Source organism: Neofelis nebulosa, chromosome 9, assembly GCF_028018385.1.
Source record: "Neofelis nebulosa isolate mNeoNeb1 chromosome 9, mNeoNeb1.pri, whole genome shotgun sequence".
Lineage (NCBI taxonomy): Eukaryota > Metazoa > Chordata > Mammalia > Carnivora > Felidae > Neofelis > Neofelis nebulosa.
The window spans coordinates 52,575,023-52,600,973 of NC_080790.1; the positions used below are offsets into that span (position 1 = coordinate 52,575,023).

General features: G+C 45.9%; 1 protein-coding gene across 24 annotated transcripts in view; it reads right to left on the reverse strand.

The window, feature by feature from the left end:
* Positions 1 to 25,951, reverse strand: part of DYSF (dysferlin) — a 226,677-nt gene that overhangs the window by 192,413 nt on the left and 8,313 nt on the right. For 9 of the 24 annotated variants that reach the window (XM_058683737.1, XM_058683733.1, XM_058683731.1 and 6 more), the window contains exons 1-3: positions 24,031 to 24,297; positions 3,103 to 3,158; positions 2,084 to 2,175 (exon numbers count right to left, since the gene is read on the reverse strand). In XM_058683737.1, coding sequence (XP_058539720.1) covers positions 2,084 to 2,175; positions 3,103 to 3,158; positions 24,031 to 24,121 — 239 coding nt within the window. In that variant the 5' untranslated portion in view covers positions 24,122 to 24,297. Of the gene's footprint in view, positions 1 to 2,083; positions 2,176 to 3,102; positions 3,159 to 24,030; positions 24,306 to 25,951 lie in introns of those variants that run through there. The other 15 variants (XM_058683746.1, XM_058683742.1, XM_058683744.1 and 12 more) reach the window with 4 other exon arrangements.

Genomic DNA, 25,951 nt, shown 5'->3' on the forward strand with positions numbered 1-25,951 from the left:
TCTCAACTCCAGCATCATGAGGGAATGGAACTCTCCAGAAGGGTCCAGCACTGGCCGGGGCCTTCTAGGAGCCTCTGACTCAGTGACTACGAGCATGCTGCAGACCTGCCTTCAAGAATAGCTCTGCCAGGGGCGCCTGGGTGGCTCAGTCAATTGGGTGTCCAACTTCAGACTGTGATCATCAGACTGCAATCTCACAGTTTGGGAGTTTGAGCCCCACGTCAGGCTCATGCTGTCAACATGGAGTCCGCTTCAGATCCTCTGTCCCCCTTTCTCTCCCCCGATTGTGTGTGCTCTCTCTCTCAAAAATAAACATTTTTTTTAATTTAAAAAAAGAATAGTTCTGCCATCACCAGCCTCTAAGAAAAGCACCCCATCTCTCAAAGCCACAGTCTCCCCCTGTAATGACTATCATTGTAACAGTAGTAACCAACTGATTAAAAAAAGATCTTGTATTATAAAGACTCAGCACAGGGCCAGACACTCAGCTCAGCCCTTGGTAAACATCAGCTGTTGTGCTTTTGCTATTATTATCCTCAGCCTAGTATCTGAGAATTCCTCCCAATCGGGTCCCGCAGCTCCCTCCTCACTGGACCGCATGTGTCATGTGACTGAGTCCCACCTGTGAGGCTTTAGCCTGACTGTCTGCCATACCCAAATGCCGGAATGCCCTCCCTTCTTCACCCCCCAAAGCCTTAGAGTCAGTCTGTGAGACCCTCTTCCAGAAAGCCTTCCAGGACTGTCCTGTGTTCAGCGTTACTCCCTCCCGTACCTGCAGATCCACCATTCACACTTATTAGAGGCTGCATTTTCTCCACGGAACATCTGTGTTGGGGTACATTAGCATGAACTGATTCCAGCCCCTGCCCCCCATGCAGATGGGGTAGAGGTCCCAATGAAAGTGCACCCACCCTCCCCGCACATACCATGCCCTGCACCCATGACCAGCAGAGCCACAGAGAGACTGTGGCAGTTGGGTTTTCTTCCAAGCTTCTTAAGATTTCAAACGTTCCAGGTGTTTTGCAGCCTGAGACCCTCGTTGGCCTTCCCTAGGCCTCTCAATCCTCCCTCCTTCCCTCTCTCTCCTCTCCCACCCCAGGGTAACACAACCAGGCCTCCCAGGCCTTAGACACTGGCTGACCCAGTTCCCAGACAAAGGCACCCCTGTGAGCAGATCACAAAACAGCAAGCCGATGCTTCAGTAAATGGCACCAAGAGCAGGAACCCACTGCTGTCAGCACCTAACACAGCTGTACCCTGCCATGCCCGGCAGGGATGTTGAACCCTACCTTCACAGTCAAGGCTAAGGGGCCTCACAGGCTGCATCTCTCAGACCACCTGACCCCGCAGTGAGCAGAGCCATCAGTCTGCATGCTCAGTTGGTCTTGCCCGCCCCCCTACACTACCACCAGCATATATAAGGCCTGGAGCTCAATAACAGGAGAAAGGACCCACTGCCCGCCTGTAAAGAGCCTGCTTTTGCCTCCACAACTTTGCTCCTCTACTGCCCCTGCCTGGAAACCCTCCACACCACATACATGAAACAAGAGAAAAGCCTGCCAAAGGGAGGTATGCAGTCACTACAAACCTTTACTATCTTTTGGCGTCTAAACCACAAAGCTCACCTCACGTCCCTCCTCTTCTGTGAAGCCTTCCTTGAGAACTCCCTGCTAGCTGCAGCTTCACTTTGCCAGTCCGTCTGCTGGGGTGTGTGCCAGTGCCCTCACCAGCCTGGACTGGGCGGGGAGAGGTGGCCGCACCCAGGCACCCCTGGGCTAGAGCAGGACACTGGGAGCCTTTTCCTCTCTGCTCCCTGGGGCACAGGCTGTCTGCACAAACATGTACACATCTGATTCGAGCCCATCTCCCTTCCCTGGAGCCTGCACAGCTTTCAGATTTACCCCTGGCTGAGTTCTTGAGACTACAAGCAGGCCCCTCCCGACAGCTACCATTGGCCCAAGCCCACAAAAGGCAGGTCTTCAATAAACGCTAAATGGAAACACTAGCTGCAGATTCTGGAGTCTATGTCCACAACAAACCTACCTGTGCCTTCAGGGCACAGAGTCACCCTTGCCCACCTCACCTGTTCCTTCCCATTGTCTCATGGTCTTTGACCACCACATGAAGTTCAGAGCTCTGGTCCAAAGGGATGCCCTTGAGGTCCCACTCAAAGCCCTGGAAGAAAAAAGAGGACAAAAACATCTTAACTGGTGGCCCCCTAGGAGAAGAGACTGTGTCTGGTTCACCCTGGTCCCCCCCCCCCACGACACTGAGCAGCCATCCATGAAAAAAGCTGGTGGGTGGGTAGATGAATTAGTAAATGAATGAATACACGAACAGCAGACTTCCAGAGCTTCAGAAGAGGCAGTGAAAGCCACAGGCAGCAGAAGAGAGAAGGAGGTCAGGCTCCCATGGCCCCTTTCCCCCAACTCAATTCCACCAATCACCAGGAAGTCAAGCCAGAAGCACAGCTGGGGAAAATCAAGTGACCCTGCAGGGTCCTCAGAGACCAAGATCAATGTGCTCATGTGGAAACCGGGCCCCTCATGGGCAACATAAATTAGTACCACACAGAGAATGCCCATCCAGAGGACCTGGGACTCTCTTCAGAGCAAAGGTACCCCTGTGCATCCCAACCCCATCCACAAAAGGCATCCAGAGCTTCCAAAGGACCACCAGGGGGTCATGTGCAGGGAGATGGTAGAGGTCCTGGTTTATCAGGGAGGACTGTGGGGAGGAGGTAGGCTTTGGACAGGAAGAACAGCTGGCGTTAGGGAGACGAGGCAGGCCAGAGAGCCCCTAAACTATCTGGCTGGTAGTTCTGTGTGGATGGCTAGAGCTGAGAGGAATAGAAACAAAAGACATCGCACTCCTCCCCATGCCACACCCACATCAGAGGAGATGGTTCTATCTCCCTGGCGGGCCATGCCATCAACCCTCCTCCCAGGAGGCAAGCAGATTTAGTTGACACACTGGACCAGCAGCCCCTCCCCTCCTTGACAATACCACTGAGAAAGTCACCTCCTGCACAAGTCCCTAGATTGTCACTGCAGAGATGGTGGCAGTAGAGCAAAAAAGAGGGAGAATGGAAACCTTATATACCTCATTCCATACGGGGTTCACATTGTTCTTGATGACTTTGGTTCTCTTCTTCACCCCTATGAGAGACACAAAGGGACAGTGGAGAGACAAATTTTTTTAATGCCTGGCTGGATATCATGTCTCCTTCTACATTGACTCTGTTGAGATGTCTTGTTTTGGTTGACATCTAGGAAGAAAATCCAACCAGATATATAGTTGTAAAAGAAAGTGTATTTTAATAAATTTTCAGATCATTGTGGATATCCTTCTTTGACACTACACCAAAAATTCAACAAGTAGTATTTCTTGAAACAAGGTAGATGAACATTTTGTAGTCTATTACATTGAAATCCATTGTTCTGTCTTGTACTTTGAATGAATATCTTACCCATGCGTGATTCTGTAATATCTTGCCTTGGTTATTTGGGAAGGTTTCTGCTCACTGAGTTATGTAGACCTTCCAAATATTGACACATTTTAGTATATAATACCAGAAAAATCACATTCATTAATATTACCATCCATCTCATCAAGAAGCTGAAAGATACAGGTTTTCTAAGATTCCAATTCTGGTTTGAAAGCTCAAATTTTATGATTGGGGCAACAAATAATAAATGTCTGCTTGAGGTGGAAAGTTTGCTCATTCATTTTCTTTTTTTTTTATTTTTTAAACGTTTATTTATTTTTGAGAGACCAAGCATGAGCGGAGGAGGGGCAGAGAGAGAGGGAGATACAGAATTGGAAGCAGGCTCCAGGCTCTGAGCTGTCAGCACAGAGCCCGACACGGGGCTCAAACTCAAGAGCCATGAGATCATGACCTGAGCCGAAGTTGGACGCTTAACCGACTGAGCCACCCAGGAGCCCCTCACTCACTCATTTTTAAGAAAATGTCTGTCGGGGCGCCTGGGTGGTTCAGTCAGTTAAGCATCTGACTTCAGCTCAGGTCATGATCTTGCTGGGTTTGTGACTTCAAGCTCCGCATCGGGCTCTGCGCTAACAGCTCAGAGCCTGGAGCCTCCTTCAGATTCTGTGTCTCCCCCTTTCTCTGCCCCTCCCATGCTCATGCTCTGTCTCTCTCTGTCTCTCAATAATAAACAAACGTTTAAAAATTAAAAAAAAAAAAAAAGAAAAAGAAAGAAAATGTCTATCAAGTGCCCAAGTCTGAAAAATCAGTTTGCCAGTCATTCTTTCAAGTAAAAAACAGTATTACGTTAAGAAAAAGAAACTGGCTAATTCAGCTTACAACTTAAGCAGCCATACATGTGCTTTTTCTTGTAACAACTATTTTTCAGCATGTAGCAGATGTGTTCTATGCATACTTCTGTTTCAACACCCAAAATATTACAAACACATGTACTTAGGGATCTAGTTTAATAAAATTAATAATTGTACTGCTTTATCAAGGACATTCTTCAACAAAACTGGCTTTATTTTTAACCGCAAATACATAAGGGTGAGGAATACAATGCCAAGTACAATGTGGCACCAAGGCCTTCACTAGTATTAAGGCACCAGCAGTTTTACATTCCGTTGTACCATTAGTGCAAATATCAACACAGTTAAAAAGGCACATATCATCTTTGGGTTATTCTGAAAATAGTTTTAACCTTGCTGACCTGCTCAAAGAATCGTGGGTATTCCTCCAGGAGTCCCTGTAACACACTTGAAGAAACTCTTAGGAAATTCATTGAACATTTCAGCCTCTGTTTCCTCATCTATAAGGTCATAATAATACCTCTTCATGGGGTTTTGTGAAAACTAAACAAGATAGTATGAGTGAGGTTCCTGGCACACAGCATACTCATTACATACGAGGTTCATTTCACTTCCTCTTCCCCCATGCCCCACTCAGATTCATCGAGTGAACTCCTACGGATTCTTCAATACCCAGCTCAGTTGTCAATCTCCCTTGTCTCTCTCAGACAGAGATGGTTGCAAGCTGTGATCACATATCAGAACACATATATGTGTTTCTATGTCTCTCCTCAACTGGACTGTGAGCTTCAGAGGGGACACCATGCCTTACTCATGTAGTAACCCTAGTGTATAGCAAGGTAATGGAGTAATGAAGTGCTGAATAAATGGGTCTTTTCTTTCCCAAGTTGGCTCCAAGTTAACTTCATCACCAGGGGATAGAACTACTGTTCTCAAGGAATGCCATAAGACTGCATTAAGAGTAGGAGAGTATGTCAGTGGACAAAGGGGATGAGAGGAGTCACAATGAGAAGGAGGAGATCTGGGAGGGGCAAGAGTTATCTTCTCAAACCTGCCCTGGCTGAACCATTCTTGAGGGCCATGTTGGTATGTCTCCATCAGTGAGACACAGATTTGGAGTCATTCAAATAATAGCTACTGCTGCGTGACCTTAGTTAGAACTTATGACCTCTCTAGGCCTTAGCTCCCTTGGTGGTAAATTGATAATAAGAAGAATGTTCACTTCAGGGGTACCTGGGTGGCACAGGGGATTAAGCATCTGACTCTTGATCTAGACTCAGGTCATGATCTCACAGTTTGTGGGTTTGAGTCCCATCATCAGAGCCTGTTGTCATTCTGTCTCTCCTTCTCTCTGCCCCTCACTTGCTTGTGCTTTCTCTCTGTCTCTCAAAATAAATAATTTTTTTTAAAAAAAGAAGAAGAATAAGAATGCTCACTTCATAGAGTTTTGAGGAGATAGGAGATTCTATCTAAGTGTCTATTTCCCTTCCCCTATCAACTCCCCATGACCTGCAAGAGTAACATGGAAAAATCCCATCTGCAGCCACTCTTGAGTCATCCACTTGGAAACATTTCCTGGTGCTCCTGGTGCTCCTGGTATTAATTGAACAGTGTCCATGTGCCAAGCCCTGTGCAAAGTGTATTTCAAGCATTTCCCACTTCCTGCCTTCCCTAAAGATGAGGCGAACAAAGGCTTTCAGTGAAATTTCACTAAGTATGGTTAGAAGGACCAACGCTAAGACTCTCTGAGTGACGTTAAGGGAGGGTCACTGAAGGGCACTACAGCCCCTAAGAGGTGCAGGAAAGAAGAAACCTTAAGCCAGTACAATCACATGACTTATAGATGGCAAGGAAAGAGAAGGCATGCTGCTAATTAGGAAACAGTTAAGAAAACAGTTCCTTCCTTATCATAGATTTAGACCTGTCCTGTCCTTGATAATTAATTTTGGCCTTGAGAGATGTGGCTCTACATGCGTAATGTAACAGATTCAATAGTTAAAGATACAGGAGAGCCCACAGGTCACGTTGAGGTTGGGGACAGGGGACCACATCCTCTCCCTGGATTGCTCTGCAGAATTGGAGGCCAGCAGGTCTCCATAAGAATCATGTTGTAGCTCCAGGGTATTCCTCCAGACCGAATGACTCAGCGAGAAGGAATAAATGTACAATGGGAGGACTCTTCTGTTCCCCATGAAAAATCTTCACTTGTTTCCCCAGGCCTACCTACCCCAACTTTTACCCAAACCAGAGCCTCCCATTGCCATAGGATAGAGTTTTCAAACTGCTCATTGGGACCCATTAGTAGGCCATGAGATCAACTGAGTGAGTTGGCCAGTATGTCTTTTTAATGACAGAATAGACTAGAAAAGAAAATATCAGAGTACATCTTTCACTGGGTTATGTATTCACATACATATTTATATGTGTGTGTTATGCCTTTTTAAAATGTTTATTTATTTTCAAGACAGAGGGACGGGGTGGGGTGGTAGAGAGAGAGGAAGCCACAGAATCCAAAGCAGGCTCCAGGCTCTGAGCTGTCAGCACAGAGCCCGACAAGGGGCTCAAACCCACAAACCATGAGATCATGACCTGAGCTGAAGTTGGACGCTTAACCCACTGAGCCACGTACACACCCCTGTCTTGATATAAAATATAATTGTTGTTGTGGATAACAATCCAAAAATTTTGAAAATAATGCCTTAAATGAAGGTTGTCAGAGGAGAACTGAAGAACAAAGAAATCACCATCTTGGGTCTCGAGTGCCGAGAGCCAAGGTGTGTGACAGGAATGAGGTAGGACACCATCCTGGTCCTGGGGTTAACTCTGGTAAAGACCATGGCTGTGGGAGGGAAGCTGAGGGGCCTCAGAGACAGAAGCAGAGCAGAGGTAAGAAGACCGCCTATCTTGCCCCATCCAGTACCTGGGGCCACCTGGCTAAGCAATCTCCCTTGGTGGGAGCCTCCAACATCTCCTGACAGCCAAGCATCAGGCATATCCATGGCCTCACATGAGAAGCCACATCACTACCCTTCTGCTCACCACCTGGTGAGGTTTACCTGTCAGTGGCCAGGGAGCTGTCTCTCCAGCAGTCTGGGCTCCAGGTCTCACTCATATCTGTAGGCCCATCTTGTGGGGATAGGCTCCTTTCAGTGATCAGGATGCTTGTTAGCCCCAGGGCCTTGGACACCCACAGGGGTTACGGGGTGCTCCCTGACATCTGGCAGAATCAGGTGGCAATCTCCCAGTAGTCCCACCTCCCCACAACACGACTGTAAGGTCATGGCACATTTGGGAAGCAGACAGAATGCTTGTTTTCATGACACTGATGACAATGGAATCTTTAGGGCTATTGGGATCATACAGAAGACAAACTCTAAAGCAGGGGTTTTCACTGAGGGTACACTCAGTCTGTAATTTGGGAGGTTTTTATGACTGTTGAAGGAGGGTTTAAAGAAAAGCTAAGAGATACTGATCCATTTCCCAACGCATCTCAAAGACATCAAGGCCCACATGTCCATTGACAGATGAATGGATTAACAAAATGTGGGATATACAAACAATGGGATATGATTCAGCCTTAAAAAGTAAGGAAATTCTGGGGCATCTAGGTGGCTCAGTCAGTTGAGCATCCGACTTCGGCTCAGGTCATGATCTCATGGTTCATGAGTTAGAGCCCCGCATCGGGCTCTGTGCTGGCAGCTTGGAGCCTGGAGTCTACTTAGGATTTTGTGCCTCCTTCTCTCTCTCTCCTCCTCCCCCCCTCACACTCTGTCTCTCTCTCCTTCAAAAATAAATAAACATTTTTAAAAAATTTATTTAAAAAGGAAGGAAATTCTGAGGAACCCTTTTGCACTGCTGGTGGGAATGCAAATTGGTGCAGCCACTCTGGAAAACAGTATGGAGGTTCCTCAAAAAATTAAAAATAGGGGCGCCTGGGTGGCTCAGTCGGTTAAGCGTCCGACTTCAGCTCAGGTCATGATCTCACGGTCCGTGGGTTCGAGCCCCGCGTCGGGCTCTGGGCTGACAGCTCAGAGCCTGGAGCCCGTTTCGGATTCTGTGTCTCCCTCTTTCTCTGCCCCTCCCCTGTTCATGCTCTCTCTCTCTGTGTCTCAAAAATAAATAAATGTTAAAAAAAATAAAAAGCCCTCCTTCCCCCCCTTATTTAAAAAAAAAAAAAAATTAAAAATAGAACTACCCTACAACCCAGCAATTGCACTACTAGGTATTTATCCAAAGGATACAGGAGTCCTGATTTGAAGGGGCACATATACCCCAATGTTTATAGCAGCGCTATCGACAAGAGCCAAAGTATGGAAAGAGCCCAAATGTCCATCAATTGATGAATGGATAAAGAATACAATGGGGGGGGGGCACCTGGAGGGCTCAGCCGGTTAAGCGTCTGACTCTTGGTTTAGGCTCAGGTTCATGGGTTCGAGCCCCGCATCAGGCTCTGCACTCACAGCACAGAGCCTTCCTGGGTTTCTCTCTCTCCCTCTCTCTCTGCCCCTCCTCTGCTCCCTCTGTCTCTCAAAATAAATAAACTTTAAAAAAAATTTAAGAAATACAATAGAATATTACCCAGCAATAAAAAAAGAATGAAATCTTGCCATTTGCAACACTGTAGATGAAACTAGAGTGTATTATGCTAAGCAAAACAAGTCATCAGAGAAACACAAATATCATATGATTTCACTCATATGTGGAATTTGAGATACAAAACAGATGAACGTAGGGAAGGGAAGCAAAAATAATATAAAAACAGAGAGGGAGGCAAACCATAAGAGACTCTTAAATAGAACAAACTGAGGGTTGCTGGTGGGGTGTTGGATGGGGTGATGGGCTAAATGGGCAAGGGACATTAAGGAGGACACTTGTTGGGATGAGCCCTGGGTGTTATATGTAAGTGATGAATCACTAAATTCTATTCCTGAAATCATTATTACACTATATGTTAACTAACTTAGATTTAAATTTTTAAAAAAAAAGGAAGGAAATTATGACAACACTACCACTTGGATGAACCGCAAGGACATTATACCAAGTGAAAACAGCCAGTTACCAGGGACGTGAGGAGTTCTTATTTAATGGGTTGAGGACCATTACAGAGTTCTGGGGATGGATGGAGGAGATGGTTGCACAACAATATAAAAGTACTTAATACCACTGAAGTTCACACTGAAAGATGATTAAGATGATAACTTTTATGCTATGTGTATTTTGCCGTATCTTTTCAAAAAGTCCAGGTGTGAGACAGTGAGGACACAAAGGCTATGGGTCTCCGGCACACTGACCAGCAACTAGGTGAGGAAGAGAGAAGCGGGGAGAGCAGAACATGTCTCAGGTTCTGACAAGGATGCATGGGTGGCTGGTGGTGCCATTCACTTAGAGAGGGAGCAGAGAGAGGGGTGGAGTTAAGACGGCGGAGAAGTAGGGGGACCAGGATTTTCCTCGTCCCTCAAACACAGCTGGGTTGACATCAGGTCCCTGGGAACACCCAGAAAATCAATCTGCGGAGTGGCAGAAGGATCTCCACAGTTGGAGGGAGACAGCTTGGCAGGACTGGGGTGCATGTATGTGAATTGGGGGAGAGAAAACAGCAAAGGCCCGGAGGGGAGGGAACCCCTTCTGTGCGAGACAAAAGAGAGAGAAAGAGAGAGGGCTTCCCTATCGAGTTTGCCCAAGAGGAAAACCTCTCCAGATCATGCACTGGGGAAAGAGAATTCCAGAGAGTACCAGTTTCTGTTTTGCAAACAGACTTAGGAGCTGAAACTCAGAGGTTCCTAAAGTGAGCGACTTTCTCCGGAGTGGAGCCGGGAGCCGTGTGTGCGCACTCCTGGGCCAGAAGGAGCCCACCCTAGGGGCGCTGTAGCCATCTCAGGGGTACACTGGGAGAGAACAGTCCCCTTCCTCGAGTACTTTGGGAAGAGGGTTTATTGCCTCCTCAAGGACGAAAGGCTCTGCAGGTGCCAGCCAAAGGCCTTTTATCAGCAGGGCTGGGTGGTGCTGCACCAGAACGGGGGGGGGGGGGGGGGGGGGGAAGGGAGGGGAGGGTCCTTTAACACATCAGGTTTTGAATCCCAGCTGAGCCCCTAGGAGGCACAGGAGACTGTGGAGCAGGGCAAGCCTACTGCCCCTGAGCAGCGTGGTTTGAGACACCCAGTCCGGGGTAGAGAGACTGGGGTGTCACCATTTTTCTCCCCAACACCAACACGGTGGGGCTTCAGGGAGCAGCACAGCAGCCCCCAGTGGAAGCAGGATCTGCTTACACCAATCCCCGCCCCTCCATGCCTGCTAATTGCTTCTCTACCAGGGTGGGACTGACACTGACCCACCCAGCCAGCCTCCCCTCCAGACCAGAAGAGCCACTGGTCCCAGGAACCAACAGACAATTGGTTTTTGTTTGTTTGTTGTTGTTGTTTTTGTTTGTCTGTTTTTCTTTTCTTCTCTTTTCTTTTTCTCTCTATCCTCTTTTTCTTTTGGAATCGGATTCATAGTTTCTGATTTGTTTTTGGTCAATTCTGTGTGTGTGTGTGTGTGTGTGTGTGTGTGTGTGTGTGTGTTGTTGTTGTTTGATCAGGCATTTTTACTCTATTCTTTTTACACATTTTCTTTCTCTTCTTTATTTTCCTTTCTCTTTCTCTGGATTTAACCTTATAGTTTTTTTTAATGTTTATTTTTTGAGAGAGAGCACAAGCAGGGGAGGGGAAGAGAGGGGGACAGAGGATCTGAAGCAGGCTCTGCACTGATAGCAGTGAGCCCCACGTGGGGCTCAGACTCACAAACCACAAGATCATGACCTGAGCCAAAGTTGGTCACTCAACGAACTGAGCCACCCAGGTGCCCCATAGCCTTATAGTTTTTTGATTCTCTGTTTGGTCTTCTTTTCTCCCCTTTCATTTTTCTCTCTTTATGGGATCAGGGTCCCGCCTTGCTTTTTCCTTTTTTTCCAGGGTTAGTTCAACAAACAAATCACAGCACACCTGGTGGAAGGTCCAAACAATCCACCACTACAAGCAAGGAAGAGCTTTGCAGAGGACAGACAAGTGGAATAGTGCAGCCAAAAGGCAACAACAGAGTGCATGCAACATACACCCAAAACACTTCCTTAAGTCGCAGCCCTGGACAGTGTATGACCCCTTTTTAATATAATAGTACGCGCAGGTACAGGACACATAGCAAGCTATTAAAATATGCAAAGGACAGAAATTAGCCAAAATGACAAAACAGAAGAATTCTCCCCAAAAGAAAATTTAGGAAGAAATCACAGCCAGAGAATTGCTCAAAACAGTTTTAAACAATATATCTAAACAAGAACCTAGAATAACAATCATAAAACTAACAGTGGGGCTTGAAAAAAGCATAAAAGACAACAGAGAATCTATTGCTACAGGAATCAAAGACCTAAGAACCAGTCATGATGAATTAAGAAATTCTAAAATGAGTTGCAAAATAAACTAGATACGGTGACAGCTAGGATGGAAGAAGCAGAGGAGAGAATAGGTGAAATAGAAGATAAAATTATGGGGGCGCCTGGGTGGCTTGGTCGGTTAAGCGTCCGACTTCGGCTCAGGTCATGATCTCACGGCCCGTGAGTTCGAGCCCCGCATCGGGTTCTGTGCTGACCGCTCAGAGCCTGCAGCCTGTTTCAGATTCTGTGTCTCCCTCTCTCTCTGCCCCTCCCCCTTCATGCTCTGTCTCTCTCTGTCTCAAAAATAAATAAACGTTAAAAAAAAAAAGATGATAAAATTATGGAAAATGATGAAGCTGAAAAAAAGAGGGAAAGGAAATTACTAGATCATGAGGGGACAATTAGAGAGCTAAGTGATTCCACGAAATGAAACAATACCCATATCATAGTAGTTCCAGAAGAAGAGGGAGAAAAAGGGCAGAAGGTTTATTTGAACAAATTATAGCTGAGAACTTCCTTAATCTGGAGAAGGAAACAGACATCCAAGTCCTAGAGGCACAGAGAACTCCCTTCAAAATCAACAAAAACAGGTCAACACCATGACATATCATAGTGAAACTGGCCAAATACAAAGATAGAGAATTCTGAAAGCAGCTAGGGACGAATGGTCCTTAACCTACAAGGGAAGACACATAAGGGTAGTAGCAGACCTGTCCACTGAAACTGGGCAGGCCAGAAAGGAGTGGCAGGAAATATTCCATGTGCTGAATAGGAAAAACATGCAGCCAAGAATCCTTTATCCAGCAAGGCTGTCATTCAGAATAGGAGAGATAAAGGCTTTCCCAAACAAAAACTAAAGAAGTTCATGACCACTAAACCAACCCTGCAAGAGATCCGAAGGGGGACTCTGTGAGTACAAAGTAGCAAAGACAACAAAGGACCAGCGACATCGCCACAAGCATGAAACCTACAGATAACACAATGACACTAAATCTGTATCTTTCAATAATCACTCTGAATGTAAATGGACTAAATGTCCCAATCAAAAGACATAGGGTATCAGAATGGATAAAAAAAAAAAAAAAAAAAAAAAAGATCCATCTATATGCTGCCTACAAGACACTCATTTTAGACCTGAGGATACCTGCAGATTAAAAGTGAGCGGATGGAGGGGTTCCTGGATGGCTCAGTTGGTTAGGCATCCAACTCTTGGTTTCAGCTTGGGTCATGATCTCATGGTTTGTAGGTTTGAGCCCCACATTGGGCTCTATGCTGATGGTGCAGAGCCTGCTTGGGATTCTCTCTCTCTCTCTCTCTCTCTCTCTCTCTCTCCCTGCCCCTCCCACATCTCTCTTTCTCAAAATAAATAAAAAATAAAACCTTTTAAAAAATAAATAAATAAAAGTGAGGGGATGGAAAACCACCTATCATGATACTGGACATCAAAAGAAAGCCAGAGTAGCCATACTTATATCAGACAAACTAGTTTAAAACAAAGACTGTAACAAGAAGTGAAGAAGGGCATTATATCATAATTAAGGGGTCTATCCACCAAGAAGAGCTAACAATTGTAAATATTTATGCCCCAACAGGGAGGAACCCAAATATATAAATCAATTAATCACAAACATAAACAAACTTATTGATAATAATACCATAATTGTAGGTGACTTTAATATTCCACTTTCAGCAAAGGACAGATCATCTAGGCAGAAAAATCAATAAGGAAACAACGGGGGTGCCTGGGTGGCTCAGTCAGTTAAGCATCTGGCTCTTAATGTCAGCTCAGGTCACGATCTCCCGGTTCATGGGTTCAAGCCCCATATCAGGTTCTGCCACTGACAGTGCAGAGCCTGCTTGGAATTTTCTCTCTCTCCCTCTCTCTCTCTCTCTCTCTCTCTCTCGGTTCCTCCCCCAATTGTGCGCTCTCTCTCTCTCTCTCTCTCTCTCTGTCTCACACACACACACACACACACACACGCACACTCTCTCTCTCTCTCTCTCTCTCTCTCTCAAAATAAATAAATAAATAAACTTAAAAAAATAAGGAAACAATGACTCTGACTGACACATTGGGCCAGATGGATTTAACAGATATATTCAGAACTTTTCATCCAAAAGCAGCAGAATACACATTCTTCTCAAGTGCACATGGAACATTCTTCAAAAGAGATCACATACTAGGTCACAAAACAGCCCTCAACAAGTACAAAAGGATTGAGATCTTACCATTCATATTTTCAGATCACAATGCTATGACGCTTGAAATCAACCACAAGAAAAAAATTGGAAAGCCCCCAAATACATGGAGGTTAAAGAACATCCTATTAAAGAATGAATGGGTCAACCAGAAACTTAAAGAAGAAATTTAAAAATACATGGAAGCAAATGAAAATGAAAACACAAGTCCAAACCCTTTGGGATGTAGCAAAGGCAGTCCTAACAGGAAAATATACCACAATTCAGGCCCATCTCAAGAAGCAAAAAAGGTCCCAAATACACAACCTAACCCTACACCTAAAAGAGCTAGAGAAACAGCAGCAAAGAAAGCCCAAAGCCAGCAGAAGAAGGGAAATAACAAAGATTAGAGCAGAAATAAATGATACAGAATCCAAAAACAGTAAAACAGTTCAATGAATCTAAGAGCTGGTCTTTTGAAAGAAGAAAAAAAATTGATAAACCCCTAACCAAACTTCTCAAAAAGAGAAAAGACCCAAATAGATAAAATAACGAATGGAAGAGGAGAGATCACAACCAACACCACAGAAATACAAACAATTATTAGAGATACTATGAAAAATGATATGCCAACACACTGGACAACCTGGAAGAAATGGACAAATTCCTAGACACCCACACACTACCAAAACTCAAATGGGAAGAAATAGAAAATTTGAACAGACCCATAACGAGCGAGGAAATGGAATTGGTTATCAAAAATCTCCCAACAAATAAGAGTCCTGGGCCAGATGGCTTCCCAGGGGAATTCTACCAGACATTTGAAGCAAAGTTAATACTTTGCACCTGGGTGGCTCAGTCAGTTAAGCATCTGACTTCAGCTCACGTCATGAGTTCACAGTTTGTGAGTTCGAGGCCCGCATCAGGTGAGCTGGAGCCCCACTTTTCTCCCTCTTTCTCTCTCTCTGCCCCGCCTGGGATTGGGATTCTCTCTGTCTCTCTCTCTGTCTCTCTCTCTCTGCCCCTTGCTCACTTGCACCCTCTCTCTCAAAAAATAAATAAAAATAAAGCAGAGTTAATACCTATTCTTCTCAAACTGTTCCAAAAAATAGAAAAAGAAGGAAAGCTTCCAGATTCATTCTATGAAGCCAGCATTACCTTGATTCCAAAATCAGACAAAGACCCCACTAAAAAAGGAGAATTACAAGCCAATATCCCCGACGAACCTGGATGCAAAAATTCTCAACAAGATACTAGCAAATCAAATTCAATGGTACATTTAAAGAATTATTCACGATGGCCAAGTGGAATTCATTCCTGGGCTGCAGGACTCATTCAATATTCGCAAATCAATCAATGTGATACATCACATTAATAGAACAAAGGATAAAAACCTTATGATCCTGTCAATAGGTGCAGAAAAAGTATTTGACAAAATGCAGCATCCTTTCTTAATAAAAACCCTCAAGAAAATCGAGATGGAAGGAACATACTTTAACATCATAAAAGCCATCTATGAAAAGCTCACAGCTAATAGCATCTTCAATGAGAAAAAAATGAGAGCTTTCCCCCCTGAGATCAGGAACACAACAGGGATGTCCACTGTCACCACTGTTGTTTAACATCGTGTTGGAAGTCCTAGCCTCAGCAATCAGAAAACAAAACAAAATAAAAGGCATCCAAATTGGCAAGGAAGAAGTCAAACTTTCACTCTTCACAGATGACATGATACTCTGTTGGAAAACCCAAAAGACTCCACCAAAAACCTGCTAGAGCTGACAGATGAATTCAGCAAAGCCGCGGGATATGAAATCAACATAGAGAAATTGGTTGCATTCCTATACACCAATAATGAAGCAACAGAAAGAGATATCAAGGAATTAATCCCATTTACAATTGCACCAAAACCATCAAATACCTAGGAATAAACCTAACCAAAGAAGTAAAAGATGTGTACGCTAAAAACTATAGAAAGCTTAAGAATGAAATTAGAGAAGACACAAAAAAATGGAAAAACATTCCATGCTCATGGATTGCAAGAACACATTTGTTAAAATGTCAATACCACCGAAAGCAATCTACACATTCAGTGCAATCCCTATCAAAATAGCACCATCATTCTTCACGGAGCTAGAACTAACAATCCTGAATTTTGTATGGAACCACAAAAGACCCAAAGTAGCCAAAGTAATGTTGAAAAAGAAAACCAAAGCTGGAGGCATCACAACCCCAGACTTTAACCTATATTACAAAGCTGTAATCATCAAGACAGTCTGGTATTGGCACAAAAACAGACAGGGGCACCCGAGTGGCTCAGTCAGTTAAGCATCTGACTTTGGCTCAGGTCATGATCTCGTGGTCCATGAGTTCAAGCTCTGCATTGGGCTCTGTGCTGACAGCTCGGAGCTTGGGGCGGGCTTAGGATTCTGTGTCTCCCTCTCTCTCTGCCCCTCCCCCACTCGTGCTCTGTCTCTCAAAAATAAATAAAGCTTAAAATTTTCAAAAACAAAAACAAAAACAGACACATATATCAATGGAATAGAATCAAAAACCCAGAAATGGACCCACAGATGTATGGCCAACTAATCTTCAACAAAGCAAGAAAGAGTATCCAACGGAAAAAAGACAGTCTCTTTAGCAAATGATGCTGGGAGAACTGGACAGCGACATGCAGAAGAATGAACATGGACCACTTTCTTACACCACACACAAAAATAAATTCAAAATGGATGAAAGACCTAAATGTGAGGCAGGAAACCATCAAAACCCTAGAGGAGAAAACAGGCAGCAACCTCTGTGACCTCAGCTGCAGCAACTTCTTACTTGACATGACTCCAGAGGCAAGGCAAATAAAACCAAAAATAAACTATTGGGACCTCATCAAGATAAAAACTTCTGCACAGCAAAGGAAACAATCAACAAAACCACAAGGCAACTGACAGGGGGACACCTAGGTGGCTCAGTCAGTTGGGCGGCCAACTTTGGCTCAGGTTATGATCTAGCAGTTTGTGGGTTTGAGCCCCACGTTGGGCTCTGTGCTGACAGCTCAGAGCCTGGAGCCTGGTTCAGATTCTGTGTCTCCCTCTTTCTGCCCCTTCCCCACTCGTGCTCTGTCTCTTTCTCTCTCAAAAATAAATAAACATTAAAAAATTTTTTAATAAACAAATAAATAAATAAAAGGCAACTGACAGAATAGGAGAAGATATTTGCAAATGACACATCTGATAAAGAGTCAGTATCCAAAATCTATAAAGAATTTACCCAACTCAACACCTGAAAAACAAATAATCCAGTGAAGAAATGGGCAGAAGACATGAATAGACACTTCTTCAAAGAAGACATCCAGATGACAAACAGACACATAAAAAAATGCTCAACATTGCTCAACATCAGGGAAATACAAATCAAAACCACAATGAGATACCACCTCACACTGGGCAGAATGGCTAAAATTAACAACTCAGGAAATAACAGATGCTGGTGAGGATGTGGAGAAAGGGGATCTCTTTTGCATTGTTGGTGGGAATGCACACTGGTGCAGCCACTCTGGAGAACAGTGTGGAGATTCCTCAAAAAATTAAAACTAGAACTACCCTATGGCCCAGTAATTTCACTACCAGGAATTTATCCAAAAGATACAAAAATGCTGATTTGTATTGGAGCAAATACACCCCAATGTTTGTAGTGGTGTTATCACAACAATAGCCAAATCACGGAAAGAGCCCAAATGTCCATCAACTGATGAATGGATAAGAAGATGTGGTATAGGGGCACCTGAGTGGCTCAGTTGGTTAAGCATCTGACTTCAGCTCAGGTCATGATCTCACAGTTCATGGGTTCAATCCCCTGCTCATGCTCTGTCTCTCTCTCTCAAAAATAAATAAACATTAAAAAATGGGAAAAAAAGAAGATGTGTTATATAAATATACAATGGAATATTACTTGGTGATCAAAAAGAATGAAATCTTGCCATTTGCAACAACATGGATAGGACTGGAGGGTATTATGCTAAGCAAAATAAGTCAGTCAGAGAAAGATACATATCATATGGTTTCACTCATATGTGAAATTTGAGAAACTTAACACATGAACATAGGGGAAGGAAAGGAAAAATAATATAAAAACGGAGAGGGAGGCAAGCCATAAGAGACTCTTAAATACAGAGAACTGAGGTTTGATAGGAGTGGAGGAAGGGATTAAATAGGTGATGGACATTAAGGAGGGCATTTTTCAGGATGAGCACTGGGTGTCATATGTAAGACATGAATCACTGGGTTCTACTCCTGAAACCAAGACTACACTGTATGTTAACTAACTTGAGAATAAAAAAATAAACTTTAAAAATTTTTAAAAAAGAAAGAGAGCAGAGAAGAGAGGAAATGGGGTGTTCTGGACTCCCAGAGAGAGAGAGACAGGCTGTCTCTGCCCATGAGTCAGGTGACAAGACTTACTGTAAGAAGCTTCCTGGCAGCTTAAGATTGTGCAAGCAGCCTTGATTATTCAACAAGTATGTATCGAGAACTTGTTCTGTTTTGGGTACTCGGTTGCCACTTCATTAGACTATCCATCGTACAAAGAGCATGATAAAGATTCAAAGTATCAGGACAAAACCAGAAGGCAATGGCAACTGAAAGGAGAAAAGATAGCCCTGGCTTCTGCTGAAGGAAGATCTGCTTTACTTGTCAGCACAGATACCCTCTTACAAAAAGGAGGGTAGGTAGATATACCGGCTGTGATAGAATGTACTCTGAGAGGGGTACTCTTTAAACCCAACAGGACAATTAGAACTGGGGACTATACCTGAAATATCTATGACAAAATGTTAACATCCTTAATATATAAAGAGCACTTGCAACTAATTAAGAAAAAGACAACCCCCACAAAAAACTGGGCAAATTAAAAAGCAATTCAGTAAGAGGGGCACCTGGGTGGCTCAGTCAGTTAAGTGTCTGATTCTTGATTTCAGCTCAGGTCATGATGTCACAAGTTCGTGGGATTGAGCCCTGAATCTGGCTCTGTGCTGACATCGCAGAGCCTGTGAGACTCTCTCTCTCTCCCTCTCTCTCTTCCTTCCTTCCCTCTCTCTCTGTCCCTCCCACCATCCCTCCCTCTCTCTCCCTCTCTCTCTCAAAAATAAACTTAAACTTCTTAAAAAAGCAATTCAGTAAGACATAAATGCAAGTAAGTAATAGGTAATAACATTGAAATATCACAAATACTATTTGAACCTAAGAAATGGTTAAAGATGATTGTTAAAGCATGATAATGTTTTGTGTTAGCAGGATTATAGGGAAAAAAGTTTCATACTCAGCTAATGAGAGTGTAACACTGGTATAGATGTTCAGGAAAGCAATTTGGGAAATGCAGCAAAGCCTTACACACATCTCTCTAACCTCTGACACAGACAACAGCAATGCCACTTCCAGTGTTTACCCAAAGGGAATAATTAAATATGTTAATAAAGATTTAATCAATTGGGGTACCTGGGTGGCTTAGTTAGTTAAGCGACTGACTTTGGCTCAGGTCATGATCTCATGGTTCGTGGGTTCAAGCCCCACATCGGGCTCTCTGCTGTCAGTGCAGAGCCTGCTTCGGATTCTCTTTCTGTCTCTCTCTCTCTCTCTCTCTCTCTCTCTCTCTCTCTCTCTCTCCCCCCCCCTCCCTGTGCTCTCTCTCTCAACAATAAAGAAACATTAAAAAAAATGTTTTAATGACACAAAATAAAATAAAATCAAGCTTCACTGAAGCATTAGCACAGCCATTTAAAAAAATATTTAATCGCTAGGATATTTCTCACAGTGACAGTATAACTTAAGCAATGGATATAAATATAAAAAATTTGATATAACTGAAATATACATCAATAGGGGGTTGATGAACTGAATTAGCATGCACCCATGTAATAAAATACTATGCAGACATTTTAAAAAGACGTGTAAAGGATTATTTACTGACAGAAAGATGCCCCTGGTTCATTGTCAAGTGAAAATGTAAACATTCAAACATTTGAAAAAAGATATCTGGGATGGGATTATCTCTAGAGAGGAAGGCAAGGGATCTGGGAATTGTGATGGAGGGGTGAGACTAGCAAGGTTCTCTTCCTTGTCCTGGTAATACACACGGATAGTACCTTCCCCATTTATTCATTAAAGCTGGGTGTCTCAACCTTGTCACTATTAACATTTGAGGCTGGATAACTCTTTCTTATGGGTATTGTGGGCCAGTCCTATACACTGTAGGATATTTAATAGCATCTCTGGCCCTTTCCCACTCGGTGGTAACAACCCAAAATGTCTCCAGACATTGCCAAATGTGTCCTGAGGAACAAAATCACCCCCAGCTGAGAACCAGTACATTAAAGCATACATTTACATTGTATGTACTTTACATGGGTGTTAAATTTCACACCTAAAAATTGCTTTTTTGAAAAAGAGGAAAAAAGAATCTTGGATAACTAATAACAAGTTGATTCAAAGTACCTGGATTTGGGGCCATTCATTACTTTTGCCTCATATATTCCTGCAATATATCCTTTTTAAGATTTTTATTTATTTATTTTATTTTGAGAGAGTGCACACGCGCTCAAATTGGGGAGGGGCAGAGAGAGAGGAGAGAGAGAGAGAGAGAGAAAGAGAAAGAGAGAGAGAATCCCAAGCAGGCTCTGCACCAACCTGGAGATCACGACCTGAGCCAAAATCAAGAGTCAGACACTTAACCGACTGAGCCACCCAGGCACTCCTATAATAAATCCTTTTTTTACACTGAGTAGGCATTATGTTCACAAAAAGAAAATAGAAGATTATTTCAATGCTTTAAAGCCACTTTATAATGTTTAAAAAGCCAGATTCAGACAGCCCTGCAACCCACATTCCCTATACAGCTGAGGCACACCAGCCCCTAAGAAGTCTTTCCACCTTCAGAAGTTTCTATAAGATCCCCCAGCCTCCTGCTCGGAGCCTAGAGACCAGCCCCCACCTCTGTGCTCCCCCACCCCCACAGGAGACAGAAGGGTGGGAAGGAGGAGAAAGGGAGAGGGGCCCACTAGAGAGACATAGGAAGGAAGAGAGGCCCTGACAGGATGAAAGAAAGGGAAGGAACAGTAATGCCTGGGTGAAGCAGGATAGAAATTCACCAAGCCAGGTCACAGGAGAGCACACCCTCAAGGAAACATGTCTGAGCTCCAAGGGAAGAGGGATCTGGTTTTGCTTTTGGCTGTGTCCCCAGCACCTTGATTAGCACCAGCACATACTAGGTGCTCAATAAATATTTGTTCGGTGAACTAAGTGCATGAATGAAGAGGCATAAATAATCACATTAGCCAGTGGAAAATGGGTACAATAGAAGAGAGGCACAGTCATCAAATGCTATAGGAAATGAAGACGTTCATTCATGCAGATAGTCTGTCAAACCTATCTGCCACAGCCCAGGTACCCATGGTAGTTTTAGTTAACTAATTAGTTAATTAGTACAGAACAAAGAAATGATAAGTATTCATTAATAACCTCCACCCTGAACCCATGAGAGAGGGAGAACCCATGAGAGAGGACCCAGAAAGCGGCCTCAGAGTCCAGCCTCCCAGAGCTCATGGTCTATTTCGGGAGGTAGGTCCTGAAATTACATCCGAGCCTGGAATGCCCTGGGAACAACTGCGGGGAAAGTGGGGCCGGCCAGGCCCATGCATTTGGGGCTGCAAGTGGGAGCCAAGCAACCAGTGCAGGTTGGTTTCTCTGCAAGCAGGCCACAGTGCCCTCTGTGCCATGAGGGGATCAGGCTCTAGGCTTCTCACCCCACTAACTGCACATCTGAAACGTTGGAGAATTTTTAGAAACACCTATATCTGGGCCCCTCCTCCAGAGATTCAAGCGAAGAGGGGATAAGGAGGTTGGCAGCGGTCTTTTTTAAAGCTCTCCACGTGTTCCGTTGTGCAGCCAGGGTAGAGCACCCCAGCCTAAATGATCTGTAAATTCTGGGTCTGATTCTAATGGCCTCTCTCCCTAAGTGTCAACTCAGCCATGGACTGCAGTATGAATAGCCTCTGGGGTGGGAGTGGGGGAGGGAATGACATTAATTTCACATTTCACCACATCTCACATCAATTTCTCTTAAAGTGTGGTTCCAAAATGTTCTGCAGCAAGTAGATGTTAAGCGCTGAGTCTCAGACCTCTTGGACCTTGCTGGATCAGAATCCAGAGGATTCTCAGGCACAGCAAGTATGAGGACCACTGGCCCAGACTGCATGAGGCTTCAGGCACATCTGAAGGATGGTCAGAGCCTGGGCCAGAAAGCACACGAACACTACAGAGAACTGCTTTGTGCTCAGCACTGGGCATCCTGATAAATAGGACAGGCTGCTGCTCTCAAGCAGTCACAGCATTCTAAGCGTGGATCTGAGTGCTGGGCACAGGCTGGCTGGGGTGTACACTCTAGCAGACCTAGTAAGGTGCTGTACACACAGAGAGAAGAGACTCACTCGTGAATGCCAGCGGAAGCCTGGGTGCCTTCTTGGAGAAGGTGGCATTGCAGCAGAGCTTTGAAAAACAATAGGCTTTGAACAGTTGGAGATGTTACATTCTATTATATTTCCATTTTGCGAGGAGTTTATCAATGCAAATAAATAGTAAAGCATCACAAGGGGTGGGGGGGGTGTGAATACTGAGAGGACAGCCGCTGAATGGGGTACCTGGGCCAGGGCAACAGCCAACAGGGGCCTCAACAGATGTGGTCACCTTCCTGACCCAACGGTACTGCCCACTCCAAGAACTCCCTGCCATGACCACTGACCTGGACACATGGCTTCCCCAGGTTTCCATTTCCTTATCTGCAGAATGGAGAGATTGGGAGTTACCACAAGACTGTTCCAGAACCAGAGGGAAAGAGCTGTGAACAGATCCCAAAGCATCCAGGAGACCTAGGCTTCTCTAGGCCCCTGGTCTCAAGACCCTTACAGGACTTCTTTTCCAGCCAGAGGTGGACCCACAATTTCTATAAGGGAATGGCTTAGGCAGATGAGCTAGCGACCTTGTCGTGAAGTTGCATTTCATAGTAGGCATCCAGTAATGTCACCAGCTCATGAAAAGAGCAAAGCTTTCCAAAATGCGTTTACTTACATTTTTCAAAAGAGAAGAAAATGTAAACTGTCCCATAACAAAGAATAAATGTGAGTATTTCTCACTTTGCCAAATTGTGTCTGCCATCTATGGTCATTATTAGTTTGAGGAGCTTGGAGTCCGGATGGAAATCCTGGGTCAGAGCTAAAGAGCCCCCTGGTGCCCTCACTGTTTTCAAATCTCAGGAAAACACCGGCCACTTTTCCCTCTACTTTTGGTAAGAGAGAAACCCTCTGTCCTCTCCTTATTTATCTTTCTTTGCAGAACTGGGGTCCTGACTCACAGCCATTGTTCCTTCTCTTCATTTTAACATATCCTTCCTTTTCTCTTTCCCGCTCTTGAGACACCTCCTCCCATGAGAATGTCTACCTTAAAGGGGATGGGTTAAGGGTACATGGTGAGAAGGGGGGTTAGGAGTCCTTTGTTGCTCCAGAGAGAGAGAGAGAGAGAGAGAGAGAGAGAGAGACCCTCTCTTGTCTAAGCACCTCATGTAGATGCTTAGGCTCTTTGAATTCTGAAAAACATCCTTGACACCGCTCAAAATTCTGGCGTCAAGGCCATATCGCTCCTATTTTGTTCCTTTTCTTCCCAATTGAGGCATGGCGGATTCAATATGGCCAGTGTTCAATAAAGACGGGCGAATGAATGAATGAATGAAATAAAGACACAACTTCAAAAGCACACCATTAACACGCCCAGTTTGTAAGCGATCCTGATTCCTCTCTCTGTTCTGCACCCATCTTTCTTTCCTCACCCTTAGCCTCACTGCCCGGTAAAGGGTTCTCACATCATACCTCCCGGAACGGGTCTTAGAAAAGTGGCAACTATTACATACTATAGCACTTTCCGTTTTCCAAAACTGCAGAGCACTATGGTATTTACTATGCTCTGGTTCATCCTCCTCGCCCTCCCTGCAGGGCTGAGATTTCTGTTCCCGTGCCCTGGGCTAGGGTTAGTGCCGGAGCCGTGGCCGCAGATGCGGCCGCGCGCGGAGGGTCGGACGGCGCAGGCGCGCGGGTGCCGCGGCCAAGGGGCTCTCACCTCGGAAAGTCAGGCTGGCGACCGGGTCGCTGCGCCGGTCCTTCTTCACACTGGGGAGGTTGCTGGCCCTCACCAGCAGGCAGCACAGCATGGTTGGGCCGCCCCGGGCGCGCAGAGGCACGCGGGCAGGACGGGAGCGGGAGCAGGGGGCCCGGGCACCAGCGAGCGAGAGCCCGGCACCGCGGCACCCGCGCCAGAGGGGAGCAGTCGCCTTCGCTGCGCTTCCGCGAAGAAGTCCGCGCGCCCGGCCGAGGCCGCGGGGAGGACACAGGACACCCGCTGGGCGGACCGTCCCACCCCCGCCCGGCCCTAGCCCCCGCCCAGGCCCGCCCCGCGGGTGGCGGGCGGGGCGGGGCTGGGGTCAGATGGGCGCCCGTGGCTGCGCTGGTCCCCCTCGGCGGATACCCGCCCCGGGCCGGGAACGGAAGCGGCGCTGACGCGGAGCGCACAGCTGAGCCAGGCGCCGGCGACTCGAGCCCGGCGCTCTGCCCGCCGGGGCCGAAGCGCACCAGTGCCGACCTCGCGGGAGCCGCGGCTCTGCACCCCGCTGCGCCCAGCCAGGCTCCGCACGCCTAGGACGCCGGGAGACTGGGGAACGAGCGAAGGCGGGAGGAGGGGACATCCGGCCGCAGGAACGCGAGAGTCTGCGGAAAACTACCAGTTGCAGCGAGTGTGCGGAGCGGCAGGGCGACACGCTCCAACCCGAGCCCCCGGCTTCGCGCCGCCCGACCAATTACCCGCCCGCGGTGCCCAGGCGGCCGTTCTGGAAACACTCCCGGACCGGCCCGAGCCTCGCGAACCCGCCCCTCAGCTTCTCCAAGCAGTCTGGGGTCGCTCGTCTCCGTGCGCTGAAGGTGTTTAAATTATATTGCGTTCCCTGAAGCACACCGATCCACACGCTGCCCACTCGGTCCCCCTGCCACCGCCTCGACAGCAACCTCCAGGCCCCCTCGCCCCCTACAGAGGGGAGGAATTGAGTTTAGCGCGAGCCTTGAGTGCTTGTCAGGTCCTTTGCAGCTGGTGGACTTCTCGACCACGGGAGCCCTGGCTTCTCATCTCTACACCCCTACACCGCCGCACCTAGCACGGGGCAGGACACTGCCCCTCTGCCACCTCCTCACCGGTCCTTAGCCTAAATTCAGTGACTAGTCATCATTCTGCCGCAAAACCTCTCAACTCGCTTTCCCCTCTCTTATTTAGAGGCTCCAGCATTTTTCATGTGGGTAAACCATAACCTGGTGAAATCCAACTCTGCTTACTCCACCCTGCACCGAAGATGTTGGAGAATCACAGATCTAACCTGCCCCCACCACTTGATAACCGTGACTCCTGACTCAGGTGCACCCTGACTGCTACCCAGCAAGCAATCTTTCCACAGTCTCTTCAGAGAGGACTGTCATACTTCTCTCTCCCCAAACCTACAACACGCCAAGCCACCCTCACTCTGTTTGCTTCCTATTTACTGAGTACAGAACTTCCCCCAGGCTCCCAGGCTCCTAACCCCCATCAGCATCTGTGCCCAAATCCTTTGCCTTCTCTCCCATTTTTAATTGTTTTTCATTTTATTTATTTTTAGAGAGAGAGAGAGAGAGAGAGAGAGAGAGAGAGAGAGAGAGAGAGTGCGCGCTTGGGGGAGAAGCACAGAAGGAGACAGAAAGAGAATCCCAAGCAGGCTCCATGCTCAGCGCAGAGCCGGATGTGGAGCTCAAACTCACCAACCGTGAGATCATGACCTGAGCCCAAACCAAGAGTCGGAAGCTCAATGACTGAGCCACCAGGTGCACCAACCTTCTCTCCCATTTTTTATGAATGAAACATCTATACTCCTAAGACTGGCTGGACACTTGGGCACTGGATCCCACCCCTTCAGTGACAAGTCTGAGGCTGTCTTCTCCCCAACCTTAAAGGTTGCACCTTTTCT